The sequence below is a fragment of the Corvus kubaryi genome, unplaced genomic scaffold (assembly GCF_017639235.1).
Source record: "Corvus kubaryi isolate FWS band 111438036 unplaced genomic scaffold, C.kubaryi_AGA036_p1.0 68, whole genome shotgun sequence".
In the NCBI taxonomy this organism is placed as follows: domain Eukaryota; kingdom Metazoa; phylum Chordata; class Aves; order Passeriformes; family Corvidae; genus Corvus; species Corvus kubaryi.
Genome location: NW_024582056.1, coordinates 16,447,585 through 16,462,490, shown reverse-complemented (window position 1 = coordinate 16,462,490; position 14,906 = coordinate 16,447,585). Strand labels below are relative to the sequence as shown.

The 14,906-nt window shown below is 42.4% G+C and overlaps 1 protein-coding gene across 5 annotated transcripts in view; it reads left to right on the top strand.

Moving 5' to 3' along the window:
• Positions 1-14: 14 nt before the first annotated feature.
• Positions 15-14,906, top strand: part of EPB41L4B (erythrocyte membrane protein band 4.1 like 4B) — a 169,903-nt gene continuing 155,011 nt past the window's right edge. For 3 of the 5 annotated variants that reach the window (XM_042048630.1, XM_042048628.1, XM_042048631.1), the window contains exon 1: positions 16-393. In XM_042048630.1, coding sequence (XP_041904564.1) covers positions 106-393 — 288 coding nt within the window. In that variant the 5' untranslated portion in view covers positions 16-105. Of the gene's footprint in view, positions 394-14,906 lie in introns of all 5 variants that reach the window. The other 2 variants (XM_042048629.1, XM_042048633.1) reach the window with 2 other exon arrangements.

The following is a 14,906-nucleotide window of genomic DNA, read 5'->3' as shown; positions in this document are numbered from 1 at the left end:
GGCTCCCGGCGGGCGGCGCTGCTGCGTTGCTCTGGGAGGCGCCGCGGGGCCGGGCGCGGAGCTGCGGGCTCGGGGGTGTGAGCGGCCGGGCAGGGCGCCCCCAGGATGCTGCGGTTCCTGCGCAGGACCTTTGGCCGGCGGTCGATGCAGCGCTACGGGCGAGGAGCCGGGCGAGGTGGACTCGGCGGCGAGGGGGACGAGCGGGACGGGGGGCTGCGAGGAGCGGCCGCCGCCGCCGTCGGCTCGGGAGGTTTCCCCTCCTCGCCGCACCCCGGAGGGGTCGTGCACAGCGCCGGAGTGCCCGTCCACATCCCGGCGGCCGGCGGCAGCAAGCCGGTGCTGCAGTGCCGCGTCCTTCTCCTGGACGGGACCGAAGTCAACGTGGAGCTGCCGGTGAGTAGCGTGCGCTTACCTCCGCCGCCTGCAAAACGGCGCCTGCAGCTACCCTCTCCCCTCCTCCGCATCGTCCCCCCCTCCCTGGTGACGGGCACCTGCGAGTGCCCCCCCCCGGCCGCACAACAGGCGCCGTTCGCCGGGAAAGCCTCGCTAGTTTCGTCCTTCCCTCCGCGGGCGCCCTCGCCGCCGTCCCCGCCTGCATGCACCTGCTGCCAGGTGCGCGGCGCGCCTCCCTGCCATGACCGCCGCCCGCCCCCGTCCTGCCCGCGGGAGCCGTCTGCGCCCTTCTTCCCTCTCCCCGGAGCCAGCGGGGAGGTGGGCACCCGCTCTCCTCCTCGCCTGCGCTGCCGAAAACAGCCCCTTGCAGCGCTGCCTTCCGCGGCGCCTCTCCCGGGAGGGGCCGTTCCCGCGGTGCGGGCGCTACCTGTGCCTTCCCCGGCTGGTGCGGGGGGCTGCCCGCTGACTCCGCCCGACGGCACCGCCGGCCGTGGGGGGCACCCCGACGTGCTGCCCGGGTGGGAACGGAGCCTCCGCGGGGCAGCGCTGCCTTTGGCCTCGCTGCCCTCCGGCTTGCAGCCCCCAGCCCCGCAGCACCTGTGGCGCCGCGGGGAGAGCGAGGTGCGGCCGGGCTGCCTCCGCCGCGGCGGGGGTCTCCGGGGGGTCGCTGCCTCCTTCTCCTCCTTAGTTCTTGTTTCCCACCGCCCCCGCGGCCGGGGCCGGTTGAAGGGCCCTCCGGGATGCCCAAGGCGCTCTGCCCGTCCTGTGGCACCCGGCTGCGGGGCCGGGGTCAGGGGTAAGCCCCGGCGGCTCCGGGGGTGCAGCCCGACCTGGCCCGTCGGTGCGGGGACCGTGCCGGCGCTGAACTTTCTCCCCTCCCGCCGCTGTGCGGGAGGAATGAGGAAGGGACGGTGCCGGCCTGTGGGGCTGTGCGTGTGTTGTTTGTGCCTGCTCGCTGAGGTTGGGCCGCGTTTGTAGGTGTTTCAGCATCCCTAGAGCCCGTTGTGTGTCCTTTTCTCTCTCTTAAAGGCAGCTGCACCGCGTGTATCGGCAATTTGGAGTTTTGTTTTTTTCCATTCCTCACAGCTGCTAAATACTCAACACCCATCCTTTTTTGCTGACCTTTTCCCTCCCTCTTGAAACCCAAGTTTCCCATGAAATAGTATGGAAGTTTATCATGTTTGAAAAACATTTAATCTTCTTTCCATTTCAGCCCAGATAATCAACAGCCATTAAGCTTGGTCTCAAAAAACAGGTGGGGGAACTTAGTAATAGTGAGTGTAACAACCTGAGAAATTGTGCACTGCTTTAATCTCCAGCAGTATAATAGAGAGGTTTTTTTTGGAGTACCTTTAGACTCTTGTTAGGTGCCTTTCATATTAGCTGTCATCTGTATATATTGGCACCATTTCACTAAAACATGGAATTTGGCAACCCTATTGTTTCTGCTTAAAAGAAACAGAAGAGATTGAGTAAGACTCTTACAAGTGAATACAGAAGTATGTGAACAGAGCCACCTAGAGATACTTGCTGCAGCATTATCAGGCCTCCCTTGCCTACAGACTACATCGCACATTTCCAGATATTTGAAATGGTAATGTATTTCCTCTCCTCACATCTCCTTCACAACTTGCTGCACTCCTCCTAGCATCTCAGCACAATCTTTTATAAAGTAGACTTGACGATTGTTATCAGTGTGCTAAGGGTTTACTTATAGAGGTCTGTGTCAATAAGCTTGGTAAATATTTTGTTTAAGGTTATACTCTGATTTATCAAAGGTCAGATTTTTCTCTAGAGTCCGTTTGAGATGATCTGATGATTTGTAGCATCAGAAAGTGAGGTAATGACACTCTTAGTCCTTGAGTGCTGAAAATGTATGGACATATCTGCTTGACGCAGTAAAGAAGCTGTAAAGGAGCATTCTTGACGCAGTAAAGAAGCAGTAAAGGAGCATTCTTGCTTTAACTCACCTCCAAATGAAGCTTAGACTTGCCAGCGTTCTCAGAATGTGAGCTGCACATGTGGTGGTTGTAGCTCATTTGTCCAAAGACAGAGTAAGAAGTTGGCGGGTTTTTTTTCACCCAAATCCCTAGACTGATGGAGGGCTTTGGAGCATGTAATAGCTGTCAGTGTTTTGAGGATTAAAACCTGTTATGTTGAATTGCATATCTGTTCCTCATATTTTTCCCCTTTCTTTCACAGAAAGTAACACCCACACTGAGAGTTAGAAAAACTGAAAGAGGCGTTGCACCATTTATAGAAGTTGATCAGTAAAGTTTCTCTGAGCTTTGCAGGTCTAGATTTTATGGGAATAGGGCGTGAAACAGAATGTGCTTTAATACTCAGAAGCTGAGGTGCAGGACTGGTTAAGCTGAATGAATTGAGTAGAATCTCTTAAAAAAAGTGTATGGTGGTTTCTCTCATTTCAGCTCAAATTTTATCAAAAGGAAGGAGTGTGGGCTTCATCATCAGTGAGCAGCTTACTCATGAAGTCAAGTATGGAGATGATTGCAGAGGATTTCACTGTGCTGCTGATTGTGTTTGCAAGCACTTAATTTCAGGAGATACCGACATTACAAAATGTGCTCTTTTTACTACACGGTGACATTGCACCCCTCTTGCCCTTTCAGTTGGAAAAGGAACTTGTTGATATTAGAGCACAATACTCTTGCAACTACAACTTTTTAGGCTATCTCTAAGACTTCATTTAGAAGTAATTGAAAGGTTTATTGGATTTCAAAGACTACGGGGTTTATTTGCTTGTGTGAAGGAATGACAGAAGAGGCCCGACTGGAGGAAAACTAGCTATATACATAGAAAAAAGGATCAGGGTTTCTCCTTTTTTTTTCCCAGTTACTGTTTCATGGGCTTTTTTAATATTCAAATAAAACTGAAACCCTGAAACTTTTGTCCAAGTTAAATGTATCAGGCTCTGCCACAATGTTTTCTTGTATGGGGGCTGTTGGAAAAAGAAATCCTACATCAGTAAATTGATAAGTATCTTTGCAGTTAATGTTATAATTTGTGCGATAGTGTCTGTATCAGAAAGTACACATCTTGTTAACTCTGGTCAGTTTATGGTGGTAACAGAAGTAGAGATCTGCCCTGATCTCCAAGTTCTTCCTCTGCATGTTCTTCTTTAGGCTGTAGAGCAGTAGTGAACTAGAGTCATCTTTCTTCTTTATTTGTGCTTCCACACCCTCTTTCTTCTGGGGCATTTGCACTTTATTCTTTTTACTGCATGTGCTCTGCCCTTGGGCTACCCCATCTGCTAGCCTTCCCTTCTACGTGCTGTGTACTCTTTCATTTGTAGGTGTTCTCTGGCTTTCACAAACTTGGTTCGTACACAGCTGCCCCCAAACGAATGTCAACATAAGATTATTCTGAGCACTGCAGATACCCCAGGATAAGGGTTTCTGTACTCAGCTTCTTGCATGAAATTTCAAGGATTGCTTAATGATGCTGGCTTTTTTCTTCACTCTTAAGGCAAGAATCACGTACTTTGAAAGTATTCTTTCTAAACAGAATAATGCACTGGATGGCTTTTTAAACCCACAAGCTCCTCAGGGCCCTGTATTGAATGTGAGATGCTATTAAGGCTGGATCTGTTATACAGGAGTGAGTGGCAGTTGACCAGTTCTGTTGCTGTGGGGTGATTTCCCATGGGAAGGGGAACATAAATGGTGTCATTACTTCTTCTTGACCTGACACCACGTGTCTGCACATCTGAAATCCAGTGATGAGAGCTGACACAAGGAGAAAAACACTTCCATTAGAAACCATCGCTCCTCCCTCACATGTAGCTGTCTGTGCATTTCTTTTTACCATTGGGAACCTATTCGGTATCTTCTGTGTTGCACTCTGGCTTACACTGGAGGCTGTTAACAGATCAGAGTTTGCAACTTGGTTGTGGGCAGATGGAAGGCCACTTGCTCACTGTTGCCAAAACAGTCTTGCCTCTGTTTTTCTGGAGGACTCGTGACTCTAATGAAAGAAAAAACTGGTTGTAGGTGATGCTGTGTTCTTGCAGAAAGAATGCAAGGAAAGAGCACTGACATTTAGGCAGCAGTGATGGTGCCTGCCAGTTAATACATAGATGGCTCACAGATAAAGCCAAAAAGCCAAATTTTTCTTAACTCCAAGGCATGATTGCTGACATTTCTAAAACTGAGTCTTTGATTTTTAATTAGGTGCATCTTATGAAAGCTTAAAGGGCAGATATGAAAGATGGCTGTTCAGTGGGACTGTCCAGAGTAGCAGGAATTAATGTCACTTAATGCTGTTGGAAATGGTATTCTCTAATAAATTGTGGGAGGGCAGGAGGAGAATGAACATGTGTAGAGTGTTCTTGGCTTTCTGTAGTCTTAAGTGGGATAAAAGAAGAAGCAAATGGTAAGCTTCCTCCAGACTGAAAATCCTCATCCTGCAAAGCAGATCTAAGATACCTTACATTTTCTGTGATGTGAATCCACAGCAGTCAACATGTTGTCTGTTATAAATACTTCTTTCTAAAAATCTTCTTGCTCTGATAAATTCCTCTGCTGCTGTGGGCATCATTACAAAGACTTGTGTGATGTATTAGAAAGTATGTAATGTTTAATGATTAAATTAATCAACGAGTCAAATATAACTCTTCAATTCTGTGAATTATTTTCAGATGAATAGCTTTTATATTATTTCTTTGCCTTCCTTTTGGTGTATCTGTTTTAATAATTGTTTTGGCTGCTATGGAAACACTTCAGGATAGGAATAGTAAATGTTCTTCAATACTGTTTTCTAATCTCTGATCTCCTAAGTGTTGTATTCTTTTCTTATTGGGGTAGCATGAACATGGCAAAAATTGCTGTCTAGCCTCCATGCTTACATCACATATAAATGTTAAATTAACTCTTGTGCAGTCATCTCTGTCTTATAATTATTGATTAGTGTATTTGGCTTGATAAAGTTATAAATACCAGGACAGAAGTGCAACTCATTTTTTCTTTTTTCCATATCACACATGATTTCCAAATAATGTTTAATGAATATTAACTCTAGAGAAATGCACTAATATGCATGTAGACACTTGGATTCAGGTCATGCCCAGAAGTTTCCTGATGAAGGAGTTGCACACACAGACACCCCCCTTCAATAGATACGTTACATCACATGGGTAATGGGATTTTTAATAAATTCTTTAAAGCTTTTAGCACTTATAAAATTGGTAATATGCCTTCTTTATGCAGAAGTTACCTTTCAACAACATAAAATTAGAGTACTTGCTGGAAAATGTTAAAAGCATTTTTGCAACACTGGAAAGGGAAAGGCCTCTCACATTCATGAGTTCCTGTGAGCGCCAGTAATCCCTTTCATAAACTGATCAAGCTCTGTTGGTAGAAGAGGTTGGGTATTTTTGCTCTTTCAGTTCACGTTGAAATGCCTTTTGAGTACCTTACAGCTCTGATTAAGCAGCTGCAGCTAGAAGTCAATGTGTTGTCTGCTGGTAATAGCCTTTAATTATGTTATCCCTGTTCCATATGCCTTGATGCATTGCTGCAGTGTACGCTGAAGGTGTGTGAAAGGCATTCACAGTAGAATCACATACAGAATCAGGAACATGCACATCCCCAGAGAGAGAGAAATGAGGTGGGGTCTGCATGCATGACTGCAGCCATGCTTCAGAAATGCACAGTGTTAGGCTCTTGAGAGAGAAGAGGGAATTTTTGGCCCTTGATGTGCTTGCCAAACATCCCCAATAAATCTGCAGCAGATAACAGAAAAGACATCACAACAGTACATAGTAGAAAAGGGAGACAATAAGCAGTGTTTTGTTTTGGCATATGTAAGAGAAATTCTGCTTGTGAGTTCCATTAGTTATTAATGAAAACCAATACGATTTTTCAGTGTAATACAGACAGGATGACAGGAGTGCTGCTGCAAAGAGTTGACAACCAGGGAGGGGGAGAAAGGCAGTGATGAGAGTAGTATAATGCAGATACAAAAGTAAGAGCACCTGGTACTAATTCTCTGATGGAGAGCTTATATGTTTGGAGAGATGGGGAGAAGATAAGGTTGTCACATGCGTTCTTTCAGAAGCGTTTTTGCAGTGGACTAAAAGACAGCTGTGCTTAGGAGAGTAACCATATGAAATGTCAGTGTGTCTGGGGCCTCTCGTTTGTTAGCACAAAAATGCATTTCATAGCAGATGTTTGCACTGGGCTTAGCTGTATGATAATGAACACTGGAGAAGCTTTGGAGACCACCATGGATTTGAAGGGAGAGGGTCTATAAGAAGGAAACTTACAGAACAATTTGACAATACAGGAACTTTTTTGTCAACAGTGTACTTCTGATATGTTTTGGGGTTTTGTTCCAGTGGTTGTGTTCTAGCCTAGAGTGCTGGGTGGCAAGCCTGTAGCTTCAGGCTCTTAGTAGGAGTCCTGAAGAGGAAAAAGAACATCTGTAATGTAAAAAGTTCCTATGAGGCAAGAAAAGGAGCAAAGAGATTTTGGAAGTGAGTACATGTCTAAGAGCAAGCTGAGGACGGACTAGTTTTGTTTGGATTGCAGAAGATGGTACAGGAAGAAAAAGGCTGATAAGCTGAAGAGACTAGAAACTATATATAAAGTAAGGGATGTATTGTTCATCTGTTCCTTTTCTGAAACAGGAAGGGGACAGCTATCTCTACTTCTCTGCACATGCTTTGTCTTCATGCACTTCTTTGTGCTGCTACTTGGAGTGCCTCTGTAAATACCTTTTTTTATGTAACTTTCTCTGAGAGGCTGGCCTTGTTTAGTGTCTCACCTTCTTCAAGCATAAATCTATTTTGTAATTCAGGGCTTCTGTTGTTAAATTCCCAACTGTTTCAACTCACCCTTTTCATCTGCAATCTTGTCCTTGAGCAATTATCTATACTTTTTCTGTGTGGATATCATCTGTATTACTAGCATGATGCCTAATGAAATTTCTTTTTAATAAGAGCAGATTTCTTTTAGTTTTGTGGGTTTTCCTTTACCTGACACTGTTTTCCCAATTTGTAAAAGTAGTTTTATTTTCATCCCAGGAGCAGCTAGCTACACAAGCTGTGAGGGGTCTCTTCTGGGAGGCACTTTAAAGAGCATTAGAGGTCTGCTTCCTTCTGGTTTGGGGCTTGAGCATAGTTGTCTGTCCTATTCCCTCTTACTAGTTTAGAAAATTTCTGTGGTTTTCTGCAGCTGTCAGAAATTTGAAGCGCTCCTCAGTCCTGTTCCTTCCCCAGGAAAATTCAATTTCCTGGCTGTGGCCATGAGTCTGTGGCTGGCTCAGCAGCTCATTCAGCCAGCTTGACTCACGTAAGTGCCCTGTCTGCCAGGGCACAAATGGTGCAGGTGAAGACTGCTTGTTGTGAACATTCCTATTTGTAGAGCTGACATTAGGGAAACACTGGGAGCTATCAGTGAAATAATTAATTCAAAGGTTAAACCACCATGCTTTAAGATTGTATGGTTTCACACAAGACCACAAAAATGGACCTGAAAACTTAAATGATGTGGACAGGAGGTTGAGAGAAGAAGAGAGAACATACTCATCATTGAGTCTGTAGGCTCTTTGCAAAGTAAATGTAAGGATAAGTACAAATAATTTCTTTTCTTGCTAGAAGGATGAACTCAACAGCTGCTAACAGTTTGTATAGTGTTTCTGGGTTAATATTCTAAATACTTGAGAAACACATAGGGAGGTTTTAGTGCTTGTTTTCCAATGTAGACTATGGTAAATGTTCTTTTATTCTTTCTGCATTAGAAATAAAAGGGTTGGAGGGTAATGAAGTGTTTAGAGTGACCATCTGCTCTTCATTTGACTTACTATTTCCATTTATTTCTGTGCACCAATTTAAATGTGTCCTGGGCCATTAGCTATATTGTGATGAGATTATTTTGAAATATTTGTTGAAGTTCCAGACTCAGACTCTAACTATGAAGCATGAAAAATATTAAGAGTTAATTTATGTTGGCTGTTTGGTTTTGATCTGTACAGATTCAGATTGTTTCCCTTCCTTGTTGTTATGGAACCACAGATAGTTTATCCAAACAAATACCAAATGTTGTCTCTTTTTATTTTTTCTCCCCCTTCTCTTTTTTTCTTTAAATTTACTGACAAACACATTGAATTTATTCTGTATTTCATTATTTTAATATATGTGGTACAGTTTGTATGATAAACAGGCTGGAAATCCTGATAGAAGAGCCTGTTTAATGTTTGTGGAATACTACAAATAACTCTACACAAATATGTGGAGAATATTGGTACTTTCTTTTGAAGAACTTCACTTTATCTGAACATAGTGGTATCAAATATACAGTTAGAAAAGCAGTGTTACCATTTATGGACTGTGATCTCTAAATTATTCTACACTGCAACATTATTTCGAAGGATAGCTTATCTGAGGATTAATTCTTTTGTGGCTGTTTGAAAACAATGCTTTTCACAGTAGTTCTTTGTAGCACTAATAATTGATTGTATTATTTTTATTGGTATATTGTGTGTGTATATATATATATCTCTAAAATAAATGTAGACTTGAGAGGATTTTTGTAATTTAGCAGTCTTGACTGGGAAAACACCTGTTTCTTTTTTGACCTCAACTGAGACTAAACAAGGATACTGTTCTTCCCATTTTTAAGTTTTAAATTTCTTATTGCGTACATTTCACTATGTGAGGTCTTGTAGGTTATGTATTGGATGATAAATAATTTCAGTTGTCTTTGCTAAGCTTTAAAATTATCTCAGGTTGTGAATGAATTCTCACTTTAATTTTGATAAATAATATAAACAGGATAGCTGCATCACATCTCTCTTGTTGGTATGAGGTCCAAACATTACTTGCTTTAACTGTGCAAGTGAATATTTTCCAAATTTTCTGAGAAAAGAAGCATTTCATTTCTTACAAATTTTTTCCTTCTTCTCCCTTGTTTCTCCACCCAGAATTGGTCAAGGCTGCTTTCTGTCACTTAAATCTTTTTCGTACCTTGTTAGTTGTTCCTGGATCTATGATAATTGTATGATTTTAGATTAAGAGCTTACATTTATGTAAAAAGACCAAACTCAAGACTTCCATTTTTGTAAGCAGGTCTGAATGTGCCAGTATTCTCTGCAATCATTGTGTTGCAACAAAGATCACTATTCAGTAGAGATGCTGATCCTCAGTATGGAGGTTTTATATTCAAGCTACTTACTGAGTAGAAATTCTTCCCGAATAATGAACCTTCCATGAGTGCTTTGCTTTGAGAGATGATGAATGATGAGTCTGTTATCTCTTTGAATTAAGCACATAAGTGAAGAGTGGTGGTATTCTTCAAAGTAGGTCGTATTGCTAGGAAGGGCAGCACCCTGCAAGTGTAAAGTCCAGTGGGCAGTATCCATTTTTCTGTCATGTTTTGGTCTTTGGATGTCGATGTAAATTGGTGGGAATTCAGACATCCTGCTGTAGCTCTGAGGAGGAAAGAGCTGGTTTAACAGTGTAACAATGTAACTTCGTTGTGCAAAAGACTTAATTTCTTTTCGTCCCTCTTCCTGCGGTTTCATGTTGCTGGGTTTGATTTAGTTTCTTTCCCTGCTGTTCAGCAATGAAGAGAGGGTGGCAGGAAATGTTCTTCTTTGTGACTGGCATCCCCTTTCCCTGAAGAGGAGCAATTCCAGCCCCACTCCAATGGTCTCAAGTCCACCCACGAGTCTCATCTGCTGAGGCCACACTGTGAGCTGGGGCTGGGAACACCCAGATGCAGGGTGGCTCCACCTGTACCCTGTGTCTCTCTGGCACAATTAATTCTGCATGCAGCTCTCAGCAGCACGTTGGAGTTTTGTTCTTGACTTCTAGTTAATTAGAAGATGTTAATTTTGATGGGTTTTCTTTTTAATGGGGGAACTTGCTTACTAAGACTGCAAAGATCGCCGGTTCCTTTTACAGAGGCCAGTGAAGCCATTAAATGTTGACTGTAGCCCTTTTCCTTTTCTCCTTTAAGCTGATTGCTTAAGCTGTTATCAGCCTGTATGTGTGCTCTGTATGTCTCCATTCCCTTCTGCTCATACAATGATATTTCACAGTTGGCTTTTCTCTGTTCAGTGAATGGTATCAAAACTTATAAAATCAAACCCCTTGTTTTTAGGTGTGAAAATCGGTGAGCCTTTGGAGCATCAAAACTCAAAGTGTTGCAAACAGTAGGCACTTGGAGAGGAACTTTTCTTTTAATTGATGGGGTTTAGTTCATGAAGGGTGTATAATATATTTTGGGAGGTCAATATAAGAGGAAATAATCTCAACAAAAAATATTTTATATAGTATTCTTAACTTTGGAAAGGGAAACAATATAATGTTATTTACCCACTGCCTTCATGTTTTCCCTTGAATTCTCTGAGCCATCCCCTCTTTTGTTGATCTTACTTACAAATGGGTTTTTTTCCCTGTGTTGCATGTTGATGTGTATGTGTTGCATATTATATGTGTTAAAATATATCCTCTAGTAAAACTTTTCTGATTTGTCATTTCTGGCTTTAGGAAAAAAGATGTTTACTTTAAAGATGGAAAAAATGAGGAAGGAGTTGGAACATTTATCTGTATATTAGCAAAAAAGGCTTAAGTTGATGACTGCATTTCTCAGAAGGGAGTGGGAATAGAAAAATTCAGTGCTGTGAAAAAAAAACAAGTGAGTTTTGTTTTCTGCTATTGAAATTTGCCAGCAGATTTACTCATTTTACAGTTCATGTCCTTAGATTTTGATGTATTTTCACATTAAACACCCAGCATATTTTGGTCCGTGATTTGATCATAAAATGTATTTTGTAAAAAAAAGTTCACCTATTTCAGCAAATTTCAGTTTTGCTTTAACAACATTGTTATGGTCAGGAAAGCAGACCATGATTTCATCCCCCTACATGTTATTGTATTAACTGCTGATAGAATGCTTTCTTCTTGAAGAATTTCATCTCACTTTGACAGAGCAAGGCAGATCATCTGATAACATTTCCAGTATGATCAGAATCTTGAAAAATTGTCAAGCAAAGGAGAAAGATGAGCTCTTTCGTAAATAGAAAATACTGTTCATCCAAATTGTGTTTCACAAAGCAGATTTTTTCCTATAATAGCTGCCAGTTTCTCAGCATTTGTGTAATGCTGGGAGGGGAGAACTTTCCCAGCTGTTTCAGTAAGCTGCATGCTGGAAGCTTTCTAGGAAGAGAAAATAGTCTGAAGAACTTCTGTGTGACACCTCTGTGTGAGCTTGCTGTGACTTTCAGGAGCTGTTGAGAAGGGGGCAAGCTGCAGTGCAAGTGCTGGCTTGAAGGATAGCCCTCAAAATGAACTTTGTTTCTTTTGCATTCAGTAAGGCACCTTACTGTTTACTGAAATCAAAAGTTACTTCTTAATTTAAGGCAGATAGAGCTTTTATATAATTCTAAAATCTTCAGTAAGGTGTTTGGAAAAGTTGTTTCTTGCAAGCTGTGGGGTAAACTGGTTAGGTTTGTATTTAAAGAATATGAATTCCTCTTTATTGCATATGCAATAACCTCATTAACAAGATAAGGCAGCATTAAATGACTTGTGGGAGCCAGTGAATATAGATCCTGTGAAAAGCCTCAGGCCTGAGGAGCCCTCCCTACAGGCAGCAGCTCTCTGAGCAGCACTGCCTGCTTTACTTGCACAAGTTGTGTATTAGGCTCCAAGAGCCTATATATGGGAAGGAAGCTTTTCCTTTTGAGTCTTAGAAAACTATGTATTTTCTGTCTGCATTGCAGAGCTGATACAGTGAGGTGGAGGACGAAGTTCTTTTGTTTCTTTTGTCTTGTGCATGATGTGAAAGTGCTCATTGGAAACAAGAAGCAGGTAGTATTTTCTGCTGACTGACCCTGTGCGATCTAGCTGCAGTTTGTGGTGAAAAAATGTCTCTGAAAGCAAAACATGAACTCAGTGCAGTTCCAGAGGCACAAGATGTGACCACTTCCGAGACTGTCATCTGCTTTGCTTGGAAAGTATCTCCTGTGAAGTGCCAAACTTGGGTAATCTCTGCCTCTGCACAGATGGTAGTGGAAACTCTGAGAGGTGAACCAGGGAGTGGGAGACTGGGTGTAGGGCTAGTGTTCTAGGAGATTCAGGGGGGACCTTACTGTTCTATAACTGCCTGAAAGGAGTAGGGGCTGGTCTCTTCTTCCAGGTAGCAAGCAATAGGATGAGAGTAAATGGCCTTAAGTTGTGCCAGGAGAGGTTTAGATTTGATGTTAAGGAAAATTTCTTTGCTGGAATGGTTGTCAGGCATGTGAATGCGCTGCCTGGGGAAGTGATGGAATCACCATCCCAGGAAGTGTTCAAAAAATGTGTAGATGTGATGCTTAGATACGTGTCTTAGTGGTGGACCTGGCAGTGTTGAGTTAGTGTTTGGACTCAATCTCAGAAGTCTTTTCCAATCTTAATGACTCTGTGGTTCCACAATGAAAATACATGCTTTGGAGTATACTTCTGTTTCTGTCTTGTACATGGACATAACCTGCAGTACTAATAAACTCAGGGTGGTTTTATTGCTGAAGAATAGATTATAAATGCAGAAGTGGCACCATAGACAAGCCTGCAGCTTTGGTGTGAGATCTAAATGAATTTATGGTGTTACTTAAAGTGGCTTTTATATCTCCAAAGCCATTGTGAGGCTGCTGGTTCCTGGTGGCAGTAAGAAGTGGAATTGATGTTTGAGGCATCTAGGATTTATGATGCACATTTTCCTTTTGTGCTGGAATAGGGAGGGATAGAGTTTTCTTAAGGCCTGACTAAATGAATACAACAAACACATACTAACAGAACTTCTTGTTTTTCAACCAATTCTTTTTCAAAGGGAATTATTAGAATGAAACATGTGCAAAAAATCACTGATTATTGTTACCTGCTTTTATCTCCATTCCACTCACCCCAAAATACCTGGCTGCTTCACAGTCATTTCTGACTGAGCTACTGCATTTGCTAAGAAATTTTACTTTGGGTTAGTGGCCAGAAGATGTTCCAGCTGTCTCTGTTGCCATTTTTTCCTCCTTTTAACATCTTTTGTTAAGGCTGTTATGATGATGCTGAATGGAAGTCAGCTGACTGTTCTCCTAGATGTCATTTCTTCTATCACTCTTTGTATTGGAGAGAGTCATATGGAGGGATGGTAAACAAATAGGTTCTGAACTGTAGATTTGTTTCAGGTCAGAAAGGGTCATTGTGAACACTTAATCTATTCCCCTTCCCTGATCAGTCTCTAGAACTTCTTCCAAGAACATGTTTTAAGCCTGTCACTTTTCTACTGTCAGTGCTCACCTTGGATCTCATTAGTTCATCTGCCTTTAAGAGTCTTTAATGAGAAGCAGTTACTTACTCATGTTGCATGTGAACTTGTCAGCATAATAATCACTCTTTTATTGTATTTGATATTTTTATGGTCCCTGTTATCCCCTGTCTTGGTACTTGAGCAGGCAGGCAACAAAAAGTCATGGAACTATGGGGAAAAATATTCTCCACGTGAAGGTCTGCTAAATTCATGCACAAGCCACCTCTTAATCTTGTCTGTGTCTAAGTAGATAAAAACAAAATTTATTTACAGATGCTTTTCAGGCTCAAAAATATTGTTTGTAGCTTTTTTCTGACTTTTGAATAATGTGCAGACATTTGAGCTGGGCACGCAGCAATGTTGTTATAATGGTTTGCTGAATGTTATATGAAATGGCATTGCTTCTTACCTAATGTTCCCTTGTTTAACATTACACTGAGAGCTCACAGTCCATTGTTTTTCTGTTGTTACACCAATGTTCTTGCAGTGCTGCTGAAAGCCAGGGCACTGTCTTTGACCTAGTGAGTGCAAGTGAAACTCACGTACCTCTCTGTGTGACCTGTGATTTCACTGAGTTCAGCTACATTGTTGATGCAGTTCTGCATCCCCAGGATTTGCAAATCAGTATGTACAACTGATAAGACCCATCATCTCCTGCTACTGTGCCAGTTTTGTTCAGCAGGAGTAATTTTATTAGTTCCCACCCAGGGAAAACTGGTGAGTGACTGTGAGCAGAACACTTTAGGGTTGCACTGACAGTGCTTCTTGCTGTCTGCTCTCCTCCTTTCCCTTCGTGATTAATTTTTTTAAAAATCTGCCTCTTGTGAACTACACACATCTATTTTAGGAATGCTTATGATTGCTTCTGTCAGACTCATCAGCTGTGTTTTGAGAGTATGGGTGTTTTGTGGTCAGTTGAATTTGAAACAGTTCTTGGCTTCTCATTCCGTGCTGGTGCTGTAGACAGATACCTGCCCTTTCAGCTGTTTGTGGAGCTGTGCTGAAAGCCAGGTCAGAGATCAGATCCAGGGATGTTTCATTGTTAAAAAAAAAAAAACAAAAAACATTCGCAACATTGAATGTCAGAAATTTGTTAAAAGTATGGCATAAGTAAGGGGCCAAGCAGTGGGGGAAGATCTGCCAGAGGGCACAGGAGCTCTTTAAGGTGTAAGTTCTGCAACAGTCTGTGTTGTTGAGTTGGGCCTTGAAGCT